Here is a 24,376-nt window from a genome sequence, read left to right on the forward strand (position 1 = left end):
CTTAAATGATGAGTTTCCCTGACTCCCTGAGAAGACCCAGAAATAGAGGGGTGTAGAAGATGATTTTCAGGCCACTATTTCAGACTCTGAGGAAAGAAGGACTATTTCAGCAGCAGCAGTAGCCATAGCTCTACTAGACAGGACAGATGAAGACCATCACTGCAGCCAAGCCCTGGCTGACACTGTAACAGGAAGAACGAATCTGACTCCATGTTAGATCTGTTCCTTTTACTGTAACCCTTTGTGCTTTGTTGCTTGTGCTTAATCATGCTGGCTCTGCACCTTTTGTAAGAGAATGTTGCCTGTAGCCTGAAGTATACAGGATAGCCTACTCTCAGGGCTCTGACCTTTAAGAGTCCATTCATACAGAGATAAAAGGTTGCAGAACAGAGAATAACCTTTGCCTTGTTGGAGGTTTACAGGAACATCGTGACCTGACCTATGTGGACAGCTGCAAGGGCAAAGGAATCCAACACCAAGAAGTCTTCAACAACTAACCACACCCCTCCCTCACCTGGCCTTTAAAAGTGCTTTGCTGAAACCCTTCAAGGAGTTTGGGGTTTTTTGGGCACAAGCCACCCATCTCCTTGTGTGTCCCTGCAGTAAACCTTTCTCTGCTCCAAACTCGGACATTTCAGTACTGTTTGGCCTCACTACGGATCAGGCACATGAACTTGCATTCAGTAACACCATGTTCAAAGACTTTAGGAAGATAGGCGGGAGCACTGTCCACAGATCTCTACAAGCCAGGTGTCAAGACAAGGAGACCCCCGCTACCTGCCCATCAGGCCTACTCCTTAACCTGCGGTCAGTGACTGCTAGAAGACTGTGCGGGAGGGAGAGCCCAGACCCAGGGCAAGAATGGGGAAAGTGTTGCTCAGTCCTGGAGAGAAATCTTTCCCAAGGAAAAATGCCTGGAGTTTGGGGAAAGTCAACATGCCTCTGTTTTATTTTGCTTATAAGTGAGATGAATATTTCACAGTACACAGAGACTGTGAAGAGAACCCACACTCATTAACGGGGAAGGAAAGCCAAACTTCAGGGGACTGGGTGGCTCAGAGGAGCCCCAGAAGGTAGCATCATCACTCTGGTCCCATAGCAATCTAGGCTCTGTTGGCACCCTTTCCCCTCCCCAGTAAATAGTCAAGGAGAGTAGTTAAACAGAGAAAGAGGCAAGGACACCTACATGGAAGGTGCTGGCTACACAGCAGAGCAGCCACCCCCCTGCTGTATGCCCTGTGAATATAAACATGAGCAGGGACCCACCCAACTCTGGGCGGAAAGCCAAGGGGAAGGATGGCCGTGAGGAGGAAGAGTGTAGAGCTGCAGCTTCAGGTCAGCGACACCTGCCATATTAGATCCCCCACCCTTCTTACATCTAAATCACAGATCCTGCTCCCCCCAGTGAGGGGAATCCATCCGAGGCTGATGGAGCATTCCTACACGGGATGGAGCCTGCGCCGGAAGAAAGCAGAATTTCTAAGGCAGAAAGTCATCCCTGGAAGGGAAAGGGGAGAAGTCTACTCAGTGCCCAGGTTCATGAACTCAACTCCTGGGAGCCTGAGATTATGACCCACCCAGCCAAGTGCTGCCAATGTCCTGGGATCCCGGTGCAAAGCCACTGCTCCAGCCCCGCCCTCGTGCAGGTGAGAAGCCATTCCTTTCTAGAAACAGAGAGATTTGCTTCAGGAGATGTGGATGGCTGGGATCATGTCATGAGATAGTATGAGATATTGCACCCTACACACACACACACACACACACACACACACACACACACACACACACACACACACACACACACACACACACACACACACACACACACACACACACACACACACACACACACACACCAGAATATTATTCAGCCCTTAAAAGGAAGGAAATTCTGACTCATGCTAGGACATGGAGGAACCTTGAGAACATTATGCTAAATAAAGTAAGCCAGTCACAAAATGACACGTATTGTATGACTCCACTTATATGGGGCATCTAGAGCGGTCAGATTCAGAGACAGAAAGTAGGATGTTAAGTGCTGAGGGCTGTGGGGAGGGACAAATGGGAAGTTGTTTAATGGGTACAGAGTTTCAATTTTCCAAAATGGAGAGAGTTCTGGAGACTGGGTTGCACAACAAGGTGAATGTACTTGACACCTCACTACTGAATTTAGGGAATATACTTAACACTTAGAAATGGTTACAAAGGTAAATTTTATGTTATGTACATTTCACAACAATTTTTAAAACTATTATTTTGACTACAGAGGTTTTTTGCATTGATATGGTACATGGGGTGATGGTAACTCACAGGCTAAAAAGCCAACTATCTAGAAACTCAAAGTCAGAAACAGCAGGACATTTCTTTCAGTTGCCAGTTCACTTCTCTGAGCAATGCTTCTCTAGCCCCTCACTTGATGGTCTGTCTTTTCTACACAACAGAAGGCAAAATTATCTCCCGAGGAGACACCCTCCCTTCCCAAACTAGAGAGGGCCTGAGGAAACTCATACTGATAAATGCTTGAGACAAATGATGGAGAAGCAGGGAGGGGAAACTGATCAGGGAAAGATTGGAGAACTGCCTCTGAGCCCGAGTGAGGTTGAAAACCACACATTTTGCAAACAAGAATCGTCTCAAGGATTTCTGGCCAGTTTTTGAGTGGGAGAGGTAGGCTCTGAAATGTTGGCATTCCTGGGACATCCTGATGGATTGAGGAGACAAGATCACATATTTAGGATCTGGGACACTCTTCCCAAATTCAGAGCATGTGATCACTGAAATGGCATTAGAATGGCAGGCCACGCTCTGAGCATTTCATTCTAAGAAAAATGTTTTTATCTGTAGTCTGATTCGTATGCTTCACAGGGGTTGGAAAGACGGTGGTTGTTGAAAATGTAAGCTATGCAGCCAGACATGCTTCCCTCTATAACTAAGTTGCCAAGGAACACACAGGCCCAAATGAAACCCCATTTATGGTCATTGGCACACCTTGGGGAGCTGGTGACATCTCACATTCTTTAACTTCATTGATTCATTGCCCACTAGGCTTAATCTTGTAAATTACTTTCAAAGGCATGGCATACATCCTAAATTACTTTTTTTCTTAGATTAGCATCAATCTTGCTTATCAATTGACATTTTCTCAAATTCCCTGGAAATGTCCACCTCACCATCAGAGCAAAGCTGTAAGTTACCTAAGGCAGCGGCCCTGACGAGCTCGACGGGAACCTCTCCCCATCTCTGCTTTGGGGCACTAAGAATCTGAATCCACAAAGCGTGTGTCTAGGACACACTCTGTGATTCAGCCCCCTGCCTGGGTCTCCACCTGACCCCCTAGCCCGGGATTGCAAATGCCTCCTACCCAGTCCCAGGGCCCTTCTCCCAGGAGCCTTTGCAACACTGTTATGTAAACAGAGGAAACTTGCAAGCACGTGTATCCTGCAGCTTCTCCCCCAGCCCCAAACAACCCCCAAAGAGTAATTCCTGCCTTGTTTGAAGCTAGAAATCCTTCTGTTGATTAGTAAAAATGAGCAGGAAGGTGGAGGTGGGGGTGGGCTTTCTCAGACTTCGAACCACCCCCGCGCTGCATCATGTCACGGTCCCACAGGAGCTGCCGTCCCTGCTCTTCTCGGCGGCGTTTACTCAGTGTCGTTGGCACTTGTCAATTTCATCAGCTCCCCGAAGAAACTCCCATCTCCTGCTTCCTGAGGAACCTGCTAGTGCTGGTTTCCCGAATCACAGTACTATTTCTCACTTATTTCCTGACCTCGTTCTCTACGCCTGTTAAACTCTCTGATCACATCCTTTGAATGAAAGGGGAAGTTCATTCAGCCTCCATAGAGGTTCCTGTGTGGCCTTGGCCCTCACAAGAGGCAGGTCCATCCCTCATGTGCATCTAGAAACACCGCCATCACTGATGGGGAAGCAACAGAAAACCCACGAGAAGTGAGGGCATCCTCGCTACAGCTTCCAGCCAACCTGGGCAACAGAGCAGCTCTGCCTTGCCAAGATCTAAGAGTGCGCTGACACGCCTGGGGCCAGGTCTCCAGAAGTTTCCCAAGTTAGGAGACACATCTCACTGAGGCCACTTCCCTAGGTAATACACTTATGCCTGGTTGCCAGGCGGCCAAATTCCCCACTAACATCCATGAACTCTGCCCTTGCACCACAGGAATAATACAAAAGGTATGGTGAGTCCCGCCCTAGAGCTAAGGCTAGGGATCATCTGAAGTTATTAAGACATAAAGTACACTGTTTCTTTTCCATCCCAGGTACCTGGAGGGAGTTTTCCTTTCAGTTTCCTTGAATTCCAAGTAATTACACTGTCGCCATCCTTAATGGGGAAGGCAGGAAGTTCCACGCACTCTGTTCTCTCTGCAAATGCATGGAATCTGAAACAGGAAGAGATAGGCCACATCAGGCTAGTAAGTGGTATCTGTGCAGTATCTGTTCATCCTCCCAAGACTGGGAACTTGCTCTTCTGTGGTGCTAGGCATCTTCCAAGTGTTCACTGCTTTTCCCTGTGCCTTGTCAATTCCCACAAATAAAAGACAGGAAGGTGGAAGGCACCAGAGAATTGCGGAGCCACTGGGATTTTAACTGATGACTCTTCTGTTCATTAGAGGATACTTAGCTCCACCAAATGGTATTTATCGACCCTGGAAAAATGATACCCTGTGCTTAGACTTATCCTTTTGTTCCCAGGGTTCAATCATGTAAACACAGTTTGGACAAGCCCAGAGGCTAATGAGGGGCCCAACAGTGCCCAGAGCCCTGCGGGTTCACTGTTGAAAGCTGGTGACAAGAGGCAGCGTTGGCTCATCTGCCCACTGCTGAGGGGCTTCAGTCAACTTTCACTTGGCAAATACACACCTCCCCAGGACCTGAGCATCAGCACTAATGAAAAGAACTCAGTGTGGGCACGTTTTTAAGGCAGCCTCTCAGAGTGTGGTCCTAGGAGCAGCACCTGGGAGCTGGCTAGGGATGCACATTCCCCGGGCCCCACCTGATCTGCCGAGTCAGAATATGCACTTTAACAAGATCCCCAGGGGATTCATAAGCAGCTTGAAGCTAAAAAAGCGCTCATGTACCAATGTTCACAGCAGCACTATTCACAACAGTCAAGACATGGAAGCAACCTAAACGTCCACTGACAGAGGAGTGGATAAAGAAGATGTGTGTATATATACAATGGAATATTCCTCAGCCATAAAAAAGAATGAAATAATGCCATTTGCAGCAACATGGATGGATCTAGACATTATCATACAAAGTGAAGTGAGCCAAAGACAAATATCATATGATATCACTTATACGTGGAATCTAAAAAAAAGATACAAATGAACTTATTCACAAAACAGAAACAGACTCATAGCATAGAAGACAAACTTGTAGTGACCAAAGGGGGAAGGGGGGGAGGCATAAATTAGGAGTTTGGGATTAAAATATGTACACTACTGTATATAAAATAACCAACAAGGACCTACTGTATAGCACAGGGAACTATACTCAATATCTTGTAATAACCTATAATGGAAAAGAATCTAAAAAAGAATATATATATATACACATGTATACATATATACACATACATGTGTAGAAAACTGAATCACTTTGCCGTATACCTGAAACTAACACACCATTGGAAATCAACTGTATTTCAATTAAAAAAAATTTTTTTAAGCACTGGTGTAGTGTTCCAGGTGATGATGGGCTAAATCGCACCCTCAAAGCCAGTTGTCTGGAATCCAAAAAATCAGTAATAGCAGGAAATTTCTTTCAGATGGCAGAGGAGATCTCTGAGTAATGCTCCTCCGGCCTCTCAAGAGTACCATCCCTGCCTATCGCCACTCATGACGCAAAAAGAACCCTGAAACATGAGCTGGGATGGACAGAAGGATGGGCAGATGGCGGGAGAGGTCTGTGGGCCTTGCCTGGGCCATAGAAGGCCTCAGTCTCATCTATTTCTAAAGGGTTTCAGGTGACACTGGGACAATGAAAGCAGGGGCTTCCTCCAAAACAGAAATGCCCAGTTTCCTTCGTCCCATTGTTACCAACCTGGGCTCTCAGACTCTTTAATCAATAGAAATTGATAAAAGAGGCCAGAGAAATTCAGGCAAGGCTTTATTGGTACCCTTGCTGCAGCACAAGGGCATGAAAACAAGTAGCAGGTTCCCTCGCTAAGCAGTGAAGGTGGAGGCGGATCAGTGGGTGGGGCTGGAGGGGGGGGCTTAGGTGGTCTGCCCATCCCCTTGGTGGTGCTGTGCGCAGGGATCATGCTCAGGACCCTGCTTTTGCTCCCAGGCCCTCAGAAATAGCAGCTGGGTTTCGGCCTTTTTGTATTTTATTGTTCATAATTTGCCCCGACTACCCATGCATGCAGTTATTTTTAGTCCCTTATAGTTCCTCTGTATTCTGTTGCTGGAGGAGACGTTTGTCCAGCTGCAGGCACTGCAGTAAAGGGTCCCAGGTCCCCACCTGTCTCACTACGACCTCCCTGCAGGACAGACGGGGGGATGATCGAGGTTTGTCCTGACAGGCCTCACACTCTGAGTGCCAAGGCCTTTGCCCAGAATTTTCTACTCTGAAGAACAGGGCAGACATTTCCTCTGGCTAATACAGCCTCGCTTGTGCAGAAAGCAAATCACGATTAAGTCAGGCTCTTTGGAGAGTCTGAGGAGTGTAGCGCTGTGTCTGAGAGCTGGTGGCTCTGTCCAGACACAGCCTCAGGCACCGGGGGACCCAGAGTCCAGCCTCCCTGCAAGCTGAAATGCTCAGGACGTGCCCTTTACAGTTTGATAATAACTGCTCTTCAGCTGGGGCTCAACAGCAAAAGATGCACTGAGACCATCCAGGACCCCCGGGAGGAGGTGGGCTGGCAGGTAGCAGAGCGGGCAGGGGCACTGCTGGTCGTGGGTTGGCCTCACTTCCCAGGACTAGAGGAGGGACAGAAGGGCCCAGGTGTACCCCGTCCTCTTCTGCAGAATCCGCTCTCCACGGAGCATGACCTGAAAGTCAGGGGCTGAACTGCAGCTTCTCCCGTGTTAAATTACTCCCTGGCCTCTCACCTTCCCAGAGAGTGTCCCACATGAGCTGAGTAGAGGACCAGCAAGAAAGGTGGCCCCGCCAGCTGGGTTTTTCTCTCTCCACTAGCAAAAGTGGGGGCAGTGAGCCCCTTCTGTATTTGGGGGTTTCAAGAGCCCAGAATTGAAGCCAAGCACCTGCTGTTAAAAGATTTCAAAGCGCTTTATGAGAAGCCAGAGCACTGGTCTTCAGAATCACCAGGGATCCTGTTAAAAATACATATCCCTGTTCCTCCCTAGACCCTGAAAATCAGAATCTCTGGGACTGTGGTCAAGATATCTGCATTTTAATCAAGATTCCTAGGTAGTGAAAGGCTTTGCAAAGTGAAAGCCTAACTGCATATTCCCAGACTCCCCTCTACTGTGCAAAATCAGCCTGCAAGGTGAAGCCCACGTCTCCCAGGCCAATATGATGAGCAGCTAAATTTGAGAACAAATGCTCAAGAGTGGGCATTTTACCCATTTTAGACAGGTTGACTTAGGAAAGAACTCAGCCATTCTCCTTGTTACCACATAAGGAGCTGGTCTCTCTCTACAAGAGACACAAACTCTCTCACATGCACAGACGGGGTTGTTTTGAAATGTAGGTATTATTATTATTATTCAGGTATAGTGAGGCCAACAGATCAGGAGACAGCTACCATTGAAAAGATAGTTTACAAGGAGACCTTCAAGATGGCAGAGGAGTAAGACGTGGAGATCACCTTCCTCCCCACAGATACACCAGAAACACATCTACACGTGGAACAACTCCTGCAGAACACCTACTGAATGCTTGCAGAAGACCTCAGACTTCCCAAAAGGCGAGAAACTCCCCACGTACCTGGGTAGGGCAAAAGAAAAAAGGAAAAACAGAGACAAAAGAATAGGGATGGGACCTGCACCTCTGGGAGGGAGCTGTGAAGGAGGAAAGGTTTCCACACACTAGGAAGCCCCTTTGCAGGCGGAGGGGGGAAGAAGCTTCGGTGGTGGAGGGGGGAAGCTTCAGAGCCGCGGAGGAGAGCGCAGCAACAAGGGTGCGGAGGGCAAAGCAGAGAGATTGCCGCACAGAGGATCGGTGCCGACCAGCACTCACCAGCCCAAGAGGCTTGTCTGCTCACCGGCCGGGGCGGGTGGGGGCTGGGAGCTGAGGCTCGGGCTTCAGAGGTCGGATCCCAGGGAGAGGACTGGGGTTGGCTGCGGGAACACAGCCTGAAGCGGGTTAGTGCACCACGGCTAGCCAGGAGGGAGTCCAGGGAAAAGTCTGGAGCTGCCGACGAGGCAAGAGAACATTGTTACAGGTGCGTGAGGAGAGGGGATTCAGAGCACCGCCTAAATGAGCTCCAGAGACAGGGGCGAGCCGTGGCTATCAGCGTGGACCGCAGAGACGGGCATGAGACGCTAAGGCTGCTGCTACCGCCACCAAGAAGCCTGTGTGTGAGCACAGGTCACTCTCCCCAGCTCCCCTCCCAGGAGCCTGTGCAGCCCGCCACTGCCAGGGTCCCATGATCCAGGGACAACTTCCCTGGGAGAACACATGGCACGCTTCAGGCTGGTGCAACGTCATGCTGGCCTCTGCCGCCGCAGGCTCACCCCACATCCGTACCCCTACCTCCCCCCAGCCTGAGTGAGCCAGAGCCCCCGAATCAGCTGCTTCTTTAACTCTGTCCTGTCTGAGCCAACAACAGATGCCCTCAGGTGACCTACATGCAGAGGCAGGGCCAAATCCAAAGCTGAACCCCAGGAGTTGTGCGAACAAAGAAGAGAAAAGGAAGTCTCTCCCAGCAGCCTCAGGAGCAGCAGATTAAATCTCCACAATCAACTTGATGTACCCTGCATCTGTGGAATACCTGAATAGACAACGAATCATCCCAAAATTGAGTTGGTGGACTTTGGGAGCAATTGTAGACTTGGGGTTTGCTTCCTGCATCTAATTTGTTCCTGGTTTTATGTTTATCTTAGTTTAGTATTTAGAGTTTATTATCACTGGTAGATTTGTTTATTGATTTAGTTGCTCTTCCTTTTTCTTTCGAAATATATATATATGTATTTTTTTTCCTTTTTCTCTTTCTGTGAGTGTGTATGTGTATGCTTCCTTGTGTGATTTTGTCTGTATAGCTTTGCTTTTACAATTTGTCCTAGGGTTCTGTCTGTCCGTTTTTTTTTTTAGTATAGTTTTTCGCACTTATCATTGGTGGATTTGTTTCTTGGTTTGGTTGCTCTCTTCTTTCTTTCTTTTTTTAAATTACATTTTAATTTTTTTAAATAATTTTTTAAAATATTTTATTTTAATAACTTTATTTTATTTTATTTATTTATTTATTTCTATTTTTCTCCCTTCTCTTCTGAGCCATGTGGTTGACAGGGGCTTGGTGCTCCAGCCAGGTGTCAGGCCTGTGCCTCTGAGGTAGGAGAGCTGAGTTCAGGACATTGGTCCACCAGAGATCTCCCGGCTCCATGGAATATCAAACAGCGAAAGCTCTCCCAGAGATCTCCATCTCAGCACCAGCACCCAGCTCCACTCAATGACCAGCAAGCTACAGTGCTGGACACCCTATGCCAAACAACTAGCAAGACAGGAACACGACCCCACCGATGAGCAGAGAGGCTGCCTAAAATCGTAATAATGTCACAGACACCCGAAAACACACCACTGGATGCGGTCCTGCCCACTAGTAAGACAAGATCCAGCCTCATCCACGAGAACACAGGCACTAGTCCCCTCCACCAGGAAGCCTACACAACCCACTGAACCAACCTTAGCCACTGGGGGCAGACACTAAAAACAACGGAAACTACAGACCTGCAGCCTGTGAAAAGAAGACCCCAAACACAGTAAGTTAAGTAAAATGAGAAGACAGAGAAACACACACCAGATGAAGAAGTAAGGTAAAAACCCACCAGACCAAACAAATGAAGAGGAAACAGGAAGTCTACCTGAAAAAGAACACACAGTAATAACAGTAATGATGATCCAAAATCTTGGAAATAGAAAGGAGAAAATAGAAGAAATGTTTAACAAGGACCTAGAAGAATGAAAAGCTAACAAACAATGATGAACAACACAATAAATGAAATTAAAAATTCTCTAGAAGGAATCGATAGCAGAATAACTGAGGCAGAAGAATGGATAAGTGATCTGGAAAATAAAAGAGTGGAAATAACTACTGCAGAGCAGAATAAAGAAAAATAATGAAGAGAATTGAGGACAGTCTCAGAGACCTCTGGGACAACATTAAACACACCAACATTTGAATTACAGGGGTACCAGAAAAGAAGAGAAAAAGAAAGGGACTGATAAAATACTTGACGAGATTATACTTGAAAACTTCCCTAATATGGGAAAGGAAATAGTCAATCAAGTCCAGGAAGTGCAGAGTCCCAAACAGGATAAATCCAAGGAGAAACATGCCAAGACATATCAAACTATCAAAAATTAAATACAGAGAAAAAATATTAAAAGCAGCAAGGGAAAAACAATAAATAACATACAAGGGAATCCCCATAAGGTTAAGAGCTAATCTTTAAGCAGAAACTCTGCAAGCCAGAAGGGAGTGGCAGGACATATTTTAAGTGATGAAAGGGAAGAACCTACAACCAAGATTACACTACCCAGCAAGAATCTCACTCACATTCCACTGAGAAGTTAAAACCTTTACAGATAAGCAAAAATTCAGCACCACAAAACCAGCTTTACAACAAATGCTAAAGAAACTTCTCTAGGCAGGAAACACAAAAGAAGGAAAAGACCTAGAATAACAAACCTAAAACAGTTAAGAAAATGGTAATAGGAACATACATATCGATAATTACCTTAAATGTAAATGGATTAAATGCTCCAACCAAAACACATAGACTGGCTGAATGGATACAAAAACAAGACCCGTATATATGCTGTCTACAAGAGACCCACTTCAGACCTAGAGACACATACAGATGGAAAGTGAGGGGATGGAAAAAGATATTCCATGCAAATGGAAATCAAAAGAAAGCTGGAGTAGCAGTACTCATATCAGATAAAATAGACTTTAAAATAAAGACTATTACAAGAGACAAAGAAGGAGACTACATAATGATCAAGGGATCAATTCAAGAAGAAGATATAACAATTGTAAATATTTATGCACCCAACATAGGAGCACCTCAATACATAAGGCAAATACTAACAGCCATAAAAGGGGAAATCGACAGTAACACAATCATAGTAGGGGACTTTAACACCCCACTTTCACCAATGGACAGATCATCCAAAATGAAAATAAATAAGGAAACACAAGCTTTAAATGACACATTAAACACGACGGACTTAATTGATATTTATAGGACATTCCATCCAAAGACAACAGAATACACTATCTTCTCAAGTGCTCATGGAACATTCTCCAGGATAGATCATATCTTGGGTCACAAATCAAGCCTTGGTAAATGTAACAAAATTGAAATCGTATCAAGTATCATTTCTGACCACAATGCCTTGAGACTAGATACCAATTACAGGGAAAAATCTGTAAAAAATAGAAACACATGGAGGCTAAACAATACACTACTTAATAACCAAGACATCATTGAAGAAATCAAAGAGGAAATCAAAAAATAGCTAGAGAAAAATGACAATGAAAACACAACAACCCAAAACCTATGAGATGGAGGAAAAGCAGCTCTGAGAGGGAAGTTTATAGCAATATAATCCTACCTTAAGTAACAAGAAACATCTCAAATAAACAACCTAATCTTACACCTAAAGCAACCAGAGAAAGAAGAACAAAAAAACCCCAAAGTTAGCAGAAGGAAAGAAATCATAAAGATCAGATCAGAAATAAATGAAAAAGAAATGAAGTAAACAATAGCAAAGATCAATAAAACTAAAAGCTGGTTCTTTGAGAAGATAAACAAAATTGATAAACCATTAGCCAGACTCATCAAGAAAAAGGAGAAGAAATAAATCAGTAGAATTAGAAATGAAAAAGGAAAGTAACAACTGACACTGCAGAAATACAAAGGATCATGAGAGATTACTACTGAGAGATTACTACAAGCAACTGTATGCCAATAAAATGGACAACCTGGAAGAATTGGACAAATTCTTAGAAAAGTACAACCTTCTGAGTCTGAACCAGGAAGAAACAGAAAATGTAAACAGACCAATCACAAGCACTGAAATTGAGACAATGATTAAAAATCATTCAACAGGGCTTCCCTGGTGGCAAGGGTTGAGAGTCCGCCTGCCGATGCAGGGGACATGGGTTCGTGCCCCAGTCAGGGAGAATCCCACATGCCGCAGAGTGGCTAGGCCCATGAGCCATGGCCACTGAGCCTGCGCAACCGGAGCCTGTGCTCTGCAACAGGAGAGGCCGCAACAGTGAGAGGCCTGCATACCACAAAAAAAAAAAAAAAAAAAATCATTCAACAAAAAAAAAACCCAGGACCAGATGGCTTCACAGGTGAATTCTATCAAACATTTAGAGAAGAGTTAACACCTCTCCTTCTCAAACTTTTCCAAAACATAGCAGAGGGAGGAACACTCCCAAACTCATTCTACGAGGCCACCATGAGCCTGATACCAAAACCAGACAAAGATGTCCCAAAGAAAGAAAACCACAGGCAGTATCACTGATGAAAACAGATGCAAAACTCCTCAACAAAATACTAGCAAACAGAATCCAACAGCACATTAAAAGGATCATACACCATGATAAAGTGGGGTTTATCCCAAGAATGCAAGGATTCTTCAATATATGCAAATCAATCAATGTGATACACCATATTAACAAACTGAAGGAGAAAAACCATACGATCATCTCAATAAATGCAGAAAAAGCTTTTGACAAAATTCAACACCCATTTATGATAAAAACCCTCCAGAAAGTAGGCAGAGAGGGAATTTACCTCAACATAATAAAGGCCATATATGACAAACCCACAGCCAATATCGTTCGCATGGTGAAAAACTGAAAGCATTTCCACTAAGATCAGGAACAAGACAAGGTTGCCCACTCTCACCACTGTTATTCAACATAGTTTTGGAAGTTTTCTCCACAGCAATCAGACAAGAAAAAGAAATAAAAGGAATCCAAATCGGAAAAGAAGAAGTAAAGCTGTCACTGTTTGCAGATGACATGATACTATACATAGAGAATCCTAAAGATGCTACCAGAAAACTACTAGAGTTAATTAATGAATTTGGTAAAGTAGCAGGATACAAAATTAATGTACAGAAATCTCTTGCATTCCTATACACTAATGATGAAAAGTCTGAAACAGAAATGAAGGAAATACTCCCATTTACCATGGCAACAAAAAGAATAAAATAACTAGGAATAAACCTACCTCTGGAGACAAAAGACCTGTATGCAGAAAACCATAAGACACTGATGAAAGAAATCGAAGATGATACAAACAGATGGAGAGATATACCATGTTCCTGGATTGGAAGAATCAACATTGTGAAAATGACTATACTACCCAAAGCAGTGTACAGATTCAATGCAATCCCTAACAAACTACCAGTGGCATTTTTCACAGAACTAGAACAAATAATTTCACAATTTGTATGGAAACACAAAAGACCCCGAATAGCAAAGCAATCCTGAGAAAGAAAAACAGAGCTGGAGGAATCAGGCTCCCTGACTTCAGACTATACTACAAAGCTACAGTAATCAAGACAGTATGGTACCGGCACAAAAACAGAAATATAGATTAACGAAACAGGATAGAAAGCCCAGAGATAAACCCACACAGATATGGTCACCTTATTTTTGATAAAGGAGGCAAGACTATAACAATGGAGAAAAGACAGCCTCTTCAATAAGTGGTGCTGGGAAAACTGGACAGCTACATGGAAAAGAATGAAATCAGAACATCCCCTAACACCATACACAAAAATAAACTCCAAATGGATTAAAGACCTAAATGTAAGGCCAGACACTATCAAACTCTTAGAGGAAAACCTAGGCAGAACACTCTAGGACATAAACCACAGCAAGATCCTTTTTGACCCACCTCCTAGAGAAATGGAAATAAAAACAAAAATAAACAAATGGGACCTAATGTAACTTAAAAGCTTTTGCACAGCAAAGGAAACCTTAAACAAGACAAATAGACAACCCTCAGAATGGGAGAAAATATTTGCAAATGAAGCAACTGACAAAGGATTAACCTCCAAAATTTACAAGCAGCTCATGCAACTCAACATCCAAAAAACAAACAACCCAATCCAAAAATGGGCAGAAGACCTAAACAGACATTCTTCCAAACAAGATACACAGATCACCAACAAACACATGAAACAATGCTCGACATCAGTAATCATTAGAGAAATGCAAATCAAAACTACAGTGAGGTATCACCTCACACCGGTCAGAATGGCCATCATCAAATAATCTACAAACAATAAATGCTGGAGAGGGTGTGGAGAAAAGGGAACCCTCTTGCAGTGTTGGTGGGAATGTAAATTAATACAGCCACTATGGAGAACAGTATGGAGGTTCCTTAAGAAACTAAAAATAGAACTACCATATGATCCAGCAATCCCACTACTGGGCATATACCCTGAGAAAACCATAATTCAAAAAGTCATGTACCACAGTGTTCACTGCAGCTCTATTTACAAGAGCCAGGACATGGAAGCAACCTAAGTGTCTATCAACAGATGAATGGATAAAGAAGATGTGGTACATATATACAATGGAATATTACTCAGCCATAAAAAAGAAACTTAATTGAGTTATTTGTAGTGAGGTGGATGAACCTACAGTTTGTCATACAGAGTGAAGTAAGTCAGAAAGAGGAAAACAAAAACCATATGCTAATACATATATATGGAATCTAAAAAAAAAAGGTTCTTAAGAACCTAAGGGCAGGACAGGAATAAGGATGCAGAAGTAGAGAATGGATTTGAGGATACGGGGAGGGGGAGGGGTAAGCTGGGATGAAGTGAGAGAGTGGCATGGACTTATATATACTACCAAATGTAAAACAGATAGCTAGTGGGAAGAAGCCCCATAGCACAGGGAGATCAGCTCAGTGCTTTGTGCCCACCTAGAGGGGTGGGATAGGGAGGGTGGGAGGGAGACGCAAGAGGGAGGAGATACGGGAATATATGTATATGTATAGCTGATTCACTTTGTTATAAAGCAGAAACTAACACACCATTGTAAAGCAATTATACTCCAATAAAGATGTTAAAAAAAAGAAAAGATAGTTTGCCACTCACAGTTTCTGCTATGGAGTGAATTGTGCCCGTGCCCATCACCTCCCCAAATATCTGTGTTGAAGCCTTAATCTTCAATGGGATTGTATTTGGAGACAGGACTTATAAGAAGGTAATTAAGGTTAAATGAGGTCATAGGAGTGGGGACCTGATCCAATAGGACTGGTATCCTTTTAAGAAGAGACACCAAAGAGTTTACATGCCCTCTCTCTCTGTCTGTCTGTGTCTCCCTCTCTCTCTCTCTCTGTCTCTGTCTCTCTGTCTCTCTCTGTCCTCCATGGAAGGATGGAAGGACACAGCAAGAGGGCAGCTGCCTACAAGAGAGAAAGAGATTTCTCACCAGAAACAGAATCTGCTAGCACCTTGATCTTGGACTTCCCAGCCTTCAGAATTGTGAGAAATAAATATGTCATTTAAGCCACCCAGTCTGTGGTGTTTTCTTGTGGCAGCCAGAACTGACTAATATTTTTCCAAAGAGATGGGGGCATGCCACACCACACAGGGCCACACAGGGAAGCCCCAGGTTTGGTCAGGAAGCAGAGAGAACAAGGGGAGAACATGGGCAAGTCTTTCTTGTGGATCCTGCAGAAAGAAATGGGTGAGGCAGAGTAAGCAGGCTTAGGATTGGCTAGTTTGAATGATTTCAGCGGGTGCTGGAGTGTAGGGGCTGTCCTGAGCTGTCTGGTACCTGGCCCTGGGGTGACTGGGACAGGGGACAGACAGTGTTTAGGGTACGAGAGCCTGGATTGAGAGTGTGGGCTGGATTTGTTAGTTTGCACATAAAAGGTGCATTCCGTCCCGGGTGAGTCTTTTACCGTCTTTACGAATCAGCTAACCTGGGAGGCACAGTCTGTCCAGGGTCAGCAAGACCCCAAAATGTCAAAGCGTCAGAAAAAAAAGTCAAGATTAATGCCAGGTAGAGGAGCAAAGGTGAATGGAGACTAAAGACTACTGGAAAGAGGAGAACACAGCAACTGACTGGTCAGGAAGACCGCTAGGAATCAAGACCCACTGTCGACTACAGGCAAGCACGCAGCTCGCTCGCAGTCTTCCCAGAGCACCTTTTCTGCCTACCTGCTTCGGGTCTTGGCACTCAGATCCTTTAAGAAAGCTGTCGTGCCCTCTCGTCTGGCATTGAAGGACACCGTGCAGACAGGATATGGGACCTCCAAAGCCCCCTGAAGGAGAAGCTCCTTGGATTCCTCTGGAACATCCCCCACCACAAAGTAATAAATGGATTCAACCTGCAGAACAGTGACACCAACAGTTTATTTCCCTGAGGCACCCTAGCCGTGAACCAGACTCATCGGCAATATACTCTCTATAAACCTGCCTCTTTAAAAAAATAAGCGGGCAGAAAGAAGAGCAGCACCGCTCAATGTTTCATGACGATGTGTTGGGGGCCAAAGTCAGGAAGCAAGATATTCAAGGCCCGGTGCTAAGAAGTGTCAGGCTTTGCATGGGAAAGATATGGTTGGTGGATTTGGAGAAGAGCTTCCTCCGAGCCCACGAATAAGTTATGCAAGTCCACGAATGAAGGAAGTGTCGGCCGGCCACTGGGGGCAGGAAGCTCGTTAGCCATTCCCTATGGCGATGCCAGAATTCTGCAGGGCCGGCTCAGGCATCCTCAGTCTGAGGCTGCGTGTGGCAAGGAGGGCATATTCCCAGCTGGTCTCACCTCCGGGACACACACTCGCCTGGGGAGGTGAGGCTGTCCTGCCTTCACACGGCCAGTCAGGAGCCACGCCAGGCCAGGAGTCAGGAAACACACACACACACACACACACACACACGCACACGCGCGCGCGCACACACACACACACACACACACACACACACCAGCTTTAAACCAGGAACCTGGGAGATGCATACCTCACCCAGGTAGGAGACGATGCCCTGCTTAATGTAAAGATGTCAATGCCATCCACTGGGCCTCACCCTTAACCACACTGCTCTAAGGGTCTCCCCTGCCACTGAGGAGTTCTGTAACCTCGGGCAAGTGGTTTAGGTTCAGTTTCTTCACTTGTGAAAAGGGAGATTATGCAGCTGACTTCATGACTGAGCTTCAACAAGATGGCATACGCTTATGTATGTGTATTAATCACAGAAAGTAAAACCACAGGTAGAGCCAGGAACACACATCATCTAAACCTGCCCCTAACAGCAGCCTAAGTGACTGTCTCCACAGATAACGGGGCAAAAACCCCCAGCAAATACACTGTATTTTTTAAATATTTATATATTTGGCTGCGCCGGGTCTTAGTTGCGGCATGCAAACTCTTAGTTGCGGCATGCATGTGGGATCTAGTTCCCTGACCAGGGACCAAGTGTGGGCCCCTGCATTGGGAGAGGGGAGTCTTAGCCACTGGACCACCAGGGGAGTCCCTGTATTGTGTTTTAAGGGATAAACAGATGTCACCAGCCCTTTAGGATTCATGAGCTTCTAATCACACATCCCCAGTTAGCTGACGGTAAACAGTCAATTACCTCACCTCGCCTTCAAAGCTGGGACTTAAAGCTACCTGGCCCAGAGAGAGGTGGACTGAGGGTCAGCTCCCAGCTGCTTAGGACACCCCGTCTGTGGCAGCAGGGGGCAGGCTGTGCCCAAGAAGGCAGGTGGGGAGAGGGTGGCAGAGGGGCCAGGCTGGGAGTTAGGAGACCGCCGGGGTGGGAGCTGAGCCCAGCCTACTTCAGCAACATTCCTCCCCAGGCTGGGCACAAAGAGTCTTCCTGCCCCCATGACTCTCTCTCTCAGGCCCTTCATCACAAAGTCCCTGATTTTCACAAGTACCTCATGGGAGGTAAAGACTGAGGAAGGTTGTACATTTCTCCCAGTCAGTCACCTGAGAAGCAGAAAACACACTGACAGGAGGAAGAAAGTGTTCTCCAGATTCCTAATTATACAACTAATACTGTTCTTCCAGAAAATGCATTCTATGTTGTTCTCTTCCCGGTGTTAGACATTACCTTCTGTAAGACGTCTTGAATAGGCTCCAGTGAGCTGCAGTTACTAGTTTTCCAGCTGTGTTGGTGCCCAAGTTTAGCATGAGGACAGCTTCATCCTCTCAGAGGGTCTAAGAACACACATGGCTCAAGACAGGGGAACAGACCCAGGGAGTATATTCTAGGGTTTGGTAGATCAACAGGGAAGTGAGTGAGGACAAACAACTCTGGCTGGTCTGTCGGCAGCTTCTGACTCCCTCTGTCTCCACCGCATGCTGTGGAGACAGCTTCTTTGCTCTGGCAATAACCCAAGAGCCTGAAATCCTCACGCAGAGATGTTTTTTCCCTCGAGACTTCAGCAAACTAGAAATTGCTATAGCCAGCAGTGAGTCAGGATTTCCTTTCCTTCATTAATTAAGGCTATGGGGTTATTCACTATTCACTAAGGTCCTTACTCAGCTTCTTAGTTGCCTGTGTTTTCGGTCCACTCTCAGTTATCTGTGCTCCAGATTTCCAGGGGTATGCTTTCCCAGAGACGAGCTACCTCACCACCATCTGCACACTGCCTTTCTGCCTCTCCTTTCTGCTCGCATAATGACATTTAGAAAAACAAAGAGGACGATAAATATGCTACCTGCTACTATCCCCCCAAATTTGGCAAAATGCCTTTGAAAGTGAAATGGCTTTGAGGTCATCTGCTATTGGGGATGATAAGCTAACATAAATTTGAATTCTTGTTATCATGCCCAGTTTACAGATGAAGACACTGAGGCCTGGACAGGTTATTTGACCCGGGTGAGCAGCCAGTGAACCCAGCCTGCCCGACCTCACAAACTTCTGTCCTTGCTTTTTTCAGCCACTGCACTCTGTCAGCTCATCATGGCAAGACTGGTCCTCACGTGTGAGAGATGATGGTGAATCCCAGAACTGGAGAGGCGAGATCATGCGACAAGAAGGTGGCCAGGGGTGGGCACTGTTTTCATTTTCTTGGTCCCCACAGCATCCAAGGCTCCTACCCCCAATCTCACTACCACTGACCCAAAGTTGGGTCCAGGAGGTTGTCTGGCTCAAGGGAATTACCCTCATGGGAATCCTCACTCCTTAACCAGGACCTCTGTGCTCCTTGAGGGCAAGGGGACCTGGAGCAGCTTCTTCACTGACCAGCATCACCTTAAATGCTGATTTGTACCGAATTTGATAACACCAGACATAGAAAATATTTGGGTTCCATGCAGCTATTTAACCATGACTCAAAAACTCTTGCCACTTTATACTACGTAAAATAGGTTGGAGCCTTTATGTTTTCACTTGATATGTCTTATTCCGTCGGGCCACATGTTCTGCAGCTTCCCAAGGTAACCTGCAATCCGCCTGACCAAGGAGGTCTTGCCATCTTCCCAGCCATGGGTTTTGGGGAAAAGAAGAACCAAACTGGGAGCAGCTGCTTCCACTCTGCCCGCCATCTGCTCCAGCCTGTCAGAAGCTCCCAAGGCCTCTGGGTGTAAAAATTCCCACTTTGCTAGGAAACAAAAATGAAAGTCAACCGGAACAGCAGTGAGAGGTCCAGCAAATTCTGTCTTCTCCTTCATGTAACTTTGACCATTACAACAGTGTTGACCAACTCCAGAGCTTGGATCTAACTTCCAGATCTTCCCTGTGCCTGTGGCCGCCCTCCCTGGTTCAGCCCATTTGGATTTTCTAACCGCCCCACCCACCCAAGGTGGTGACTGCCCCTTGCCCCAGCTCCCTTCTCAGATTTCTCCTAACACCGTTGACCACCACCAATGTTCCGGCCTCCTGGGCTTCAGGATCCCTATTCCAACCCTACATCCCCATCACAGCATACAAGGCTCAGCAAATTCACCCACCTGGTCCCATGCAGACCACCTCCCTTCAATTCAAAAAAACTCAGATCCGTACCATAGCTTGGGGATGGGAATCTCTTGGATCCACATCTAACCCCCAATCTCAAGAATATTGACATTATTTCCTTTCTATTCCTTCACTGTTCAACAAACATTTATCGAGCCCATGCTAGGCACTGCCATTGCTAGGCAATGCTAAGGCAAAGATGAAAAGATGGGATGCCTGTCTGAGCCGCAGCAAGGAAGAAAATGAAATGCCAGGGTCATGACTGACGTGGCCAGGCCTTCGGCTCACTGTTCAGTGGTGAAGGTTCCTTATGGAATCATGGGGGTCTGCCTCTAATTCACCCACTTAGTCTCTCAGTGAATATGACTTTTTTAAAAACAAGTAAACAAATTTGTGTCTATCGAGTAAATGGAAGAGAGGATGAGAGAACACAAGGAGAAATACAGGTGCCTTTGAAAGCAGAAGGCAGGTCCCTCCCTTAGGTAGCTGGGAATTGGGGCTTTGGGTAAACAGCCATCTCTTTCCTAAGGACCCTTCTCGTCCTGGGTCAGCTGGCCATCCAGGGCCCCCTGACACAGCACCCCTCCTCAAAAAGGCCAGGGAAGCTACCAACTTCCAAAAGCCGCATCCAGAGACCAGAGGACGCTGCAGAGTAGAAACCCTGTGCCTGACACATGCCTGGGCTCTGAAGGCAACACCAGCCCCTCTAAACACCTCCTCAATACTCCAAGGGCTGCCCTTCCCACGCACCAGGTTCTTTTTTACAGGGTACACCAGTAATTCATCCATCAACAGTGCTCTTCGTGTGCCACTATGAGATACACGATTTAAACAGACCCCACACTCTGCCCAGGCTCTTCCTGGACCCGAAGGCTCATGCTCTGTCATCTGTCTCTGGTAAACCTTCCTGGCCCACCCATGGTTACAAAGACCAGTCCTGGAGGCCAGTGGGCTCTGGGCATCCTCCTCCATTGTAACCAAGCCCATCAGTCAGCCCTCCCTCTTCACATGGAATGGGTACAAAAACCCACTTCCCTGTTAATCTTTGAACACAAGACAATACCCACTTTCTTGCTTCCTCTCAGGATCCACTCACGGAGGGAGATGAAAACTCAAAGCAGGTTATCGTGAGCAGGAAAAGGCTGGGGTTTTAGATTTACTGTTCAAGACACTTCTTAAGCTTTAAATCCTTTCCGTTCATAGCAAACTGCAGCCACATGGACCAACTGGAAACTCACTGGGGTGGACGTGAGGGGCTCAGGGCAGAGCAGCGGGTCTTTATGGGAACCGTTTCTCTCCCCACCCCTAACACATGCATGCTTTTCTGGGGTTGCTTTTGGCCGCTCCGCAAGATATGCGGGATCTTAGTTCCCCAACCAGGGATCAGACCCATGCCCCCTGCAGTGGAAGCACGGAGTCTTAATCACTGGACTGCCAGGGAAGTCCCCATGCATGCTTTTCTTTACTCCTCGTAAGACACAGAGCATGGCATTTTTATATGTGAGGCAGTTGCATTTACTAAACTCTTCCTCAGGACCACAGCCAGATATAAGCTCTGGGTGGAGAATACCATGGTCTGAATATGTTTAGCATCTTTCATACCCCGTGGTCTCTTCTCAAGAGTTTTCGCGTGACATTTGATGACCAGTGCCTGGAAGCTTCTTTCTTGGTTATTCCTCTTCTACAGAACTTCCCTGGAACTCACTAAATTGTTATACATTCCCTGGGCTAGGGAAAACCCCCCAGAGAAAGGAAACATACAAACCAGAGGGAAGTAAAACAGAAAGTCAAGGTCACCAGGAAATCTTGCAGTCAGGTCAGGTTGCCAGAGCCACCTATGACCGGGGAGTCAGGTAAACAGACAAAGAAGGAGAGCACCCATGTACGCGCGCACACGTGCACACACACGCACACACGCACGCACACACACACACACGTCCGAGAGCCTGTGAAATATTCCATTTCTTGAATGCTTATTAAGGTGTCCAGACATTTGAATTTTTACAGATGTTAAAACAAACTTAAAAGGCCAAAGAACAAAGTTGCTTGCATTTCATTCTTCTTTAATGGGAAACATTTGTTCCTCTGGGTTTCTGAGGATAAACAGTATGTTTCCAATTTCAAACCATCACCCTCAGTATCAATAAACACAGTCTGGTGACCACTGGGAGCTCTCCTTTGAAGGTGGCAGCACATGGCCACCTTACCCAAGAAAGGACTTGTTAATGCGGCAGAGTAAAGCTTGAAACCTGCAGAACCCCCGGGATTCCAGAGTGGAAGAAGCAATTAAGTATTAATTAATATTAATCAATTAGTAAGGATTAGTTAAGCATCTGTATCCCAAAAGAAAGCAGACCTATCCCTACCTGGGGAGTAAGGCTGGCCTAAGGACCTCATGTGCCCAGAGTACTTCCTCTCTAGCCTGTCACTACCCTTAACAGTCCCACCATTAGAGCTGCTCACAAAAACACACACTCTTGTGGCTAAAAGAGATATAAAACACCACCAGTGAATCACTTCTTCCAGGTAAAGCTTTATATCCGAAAGGTCCCTATCAAAAAGCTTGTGTGAATGCATCAGCATTCAGGAACGGATGACACACTGACTGAGATACACTTCACCTTGGAAAGCACACGATGGACCCATCTGTGAAGAAGAGGAACTGGGAAAGATTCAGAGCATGGATGCTGGGAAACCCTATTTCCTCATCCTCAAGGTTCAGTGACGAGTCTTCCAACCTCTCCTCCCATAAGAGATGGGTTTATCTAATTGCCAGGAGAGCAAGAGTGGAACTGAAGCATTAGAGATGCACACTCACGGCCTCACTCCCTTCCTTTCTCGATGCTCGGGGGCTGTGAGCAGCACGTGGCTCTCCTGGCAGCGGCTAAATGAGGGCCTGCCCTGCGGCCCCAATGACGCCTCCTAGGGGAAGCCCAGCCAGGCTCAGGCGTTAGAGTCTCATTTTGGTTGGTCCAGCCCTGCCATCACCAGAGGTGCTCTTTTGATCCCCATCTGGGGCCTGTCACCTATTTATCAATTGGTTCCAAATTCAGAGGTGAACAGGATTAAGACTGCTGGGGCTCTTGAATGCCAAGGATGCAGTCTCTGTGGGATGCCATTGGAAGGGCCCAAGCTCGGCTGGAAGGCAGTATGCGGATACTGAGTGGGAAGCAGACACAGACACACACTTACCGATTCGTCTTTCCCCGCCTCCAGCAGAGCGTCTAAGCAGCTAGTCTGGCTCAGAGCCAGCTCAAAAGGCGATTTCTCAACCCAGCTGATGGCAGCGGCTATGGACTGTGCAGTCACAGGAACAGCACCTTCCTGCCATTTCACAGGCTCTTGAGAAACCCTGAAAGGGACCGCATGGGGCTGTCACTGGCAGTGCTCGATGTAGCTGTCAGCCCTCAGTCTCACAGCTACGAGCAGCAAGACACCCAATGTCACCAGAGCTGAGAGAAAGAAAACACAGCTCCCAGCCCTCTCGAAGTTACCGAGAAAACAGGCGAGCTGTTTAAGGCAGGTTTCCAAAGCACTATGACCTTCCATAAGCTGTACTGACTGGGAAAAACAATGCTTACAGGAGAATTTAAAAATCTCAAAAATTCGAACATCAACAATTGCATTAAAATTACTGAGGAACGTGCACAGGGAACTACACTCAATATCTTGTAATAACTTATAATGGAAAAGAATCTAAAAAGGAATATATGTATACACATATATAAAACTGAATCACTTTGCTGTATACCTGAAACTAACACCACATTGTAAATCAACTATATTTCAATAAAAAATTTTTAATGTCAAAAAAATTATTGAGGAAAGTTATTTTCATAAACAGGAAGGTTTAGGGCTTCCCTGGTGGCACAGTGGTTGAGAGTCTGCCTGCTGATGCAGGGGACACGGGTTCGTGCCCCGGTCCGGGAAGATCCCACATGCTGCGGAGCGGCTGGGCCCGTGAGCCACGGCCGCTGAGCCTGCGTGTCCAGAGCCTGTGGCTCCACAACGGGAGAGGCCACAACAGTGAGAGGCCCGCATACCACCAAAAAAAAAAAAAAAAAAAAGTGATTTAAAAAAGAAAAACTCAGATAGATGTCCCTCTCATCCAGATGTTTTCTGTCAGGGAAGTACAGCCACTGTTCCACATGAGAAGTCAGTGCTGAAGTCCAAATTGTCTTGAATACAAGAATCTGTAAAAAATTGATTGTGAAAAATCTGAAATATGGGAAAGTCTATAAAGCCAGCCACCTGTTGTTCTGATTAAAGGGGGTCAACTTAAAGGGGAAAT

The 24,376-nt window shown here is 46.1% G+C and overlaps 1 protein-coding gene across 1 annotated transcript in view; it reads right to left on the reverse strand.

Moving 5' to 3' along the window:
• VWA3B (von Willebrand factor A domain containing 3B) overlaps positions 1–24,376 on the reverse strand; it is a 213,765-nt gene that overhangs the window by 157,855 nt on the left and 31,534 nt on the right. Inside the window, exons 6-8 of the mRNA XM_060169018.1 lie at positions 23,278–23,437; positions 16,345–16,514; positions 4,276–4,391 (exon numbers count right to left, since the gene is read on the reverse strand). Coding sequence (XP_060025001.1) covers positions 4,276–4,391; positions 16,345–16,514; positions 23,278–23,437 — 446 coding nt within the window. The remainder of the gene's footprint in view (positions 1–4,275; positions 4,392–16,344; positions 16,515–23,277; positions 23,438–24,376) is intronic.

This window comes from Lagenorhynchus albirostris, chromosome 13 (genome assembly GCF_949774975.1).
Source record: "Lagenorhynchus albirostris chromosome 13, mLagAlb1.1, whole genome shotgun sequence".
NCBI classification, from domain to species: Eukaryota; Metazoa; Chordata; class Mammalia; order Artiodactyla; family Delphinidae; genus Lagenorhynchus; species Lagenorhynchus albirostris.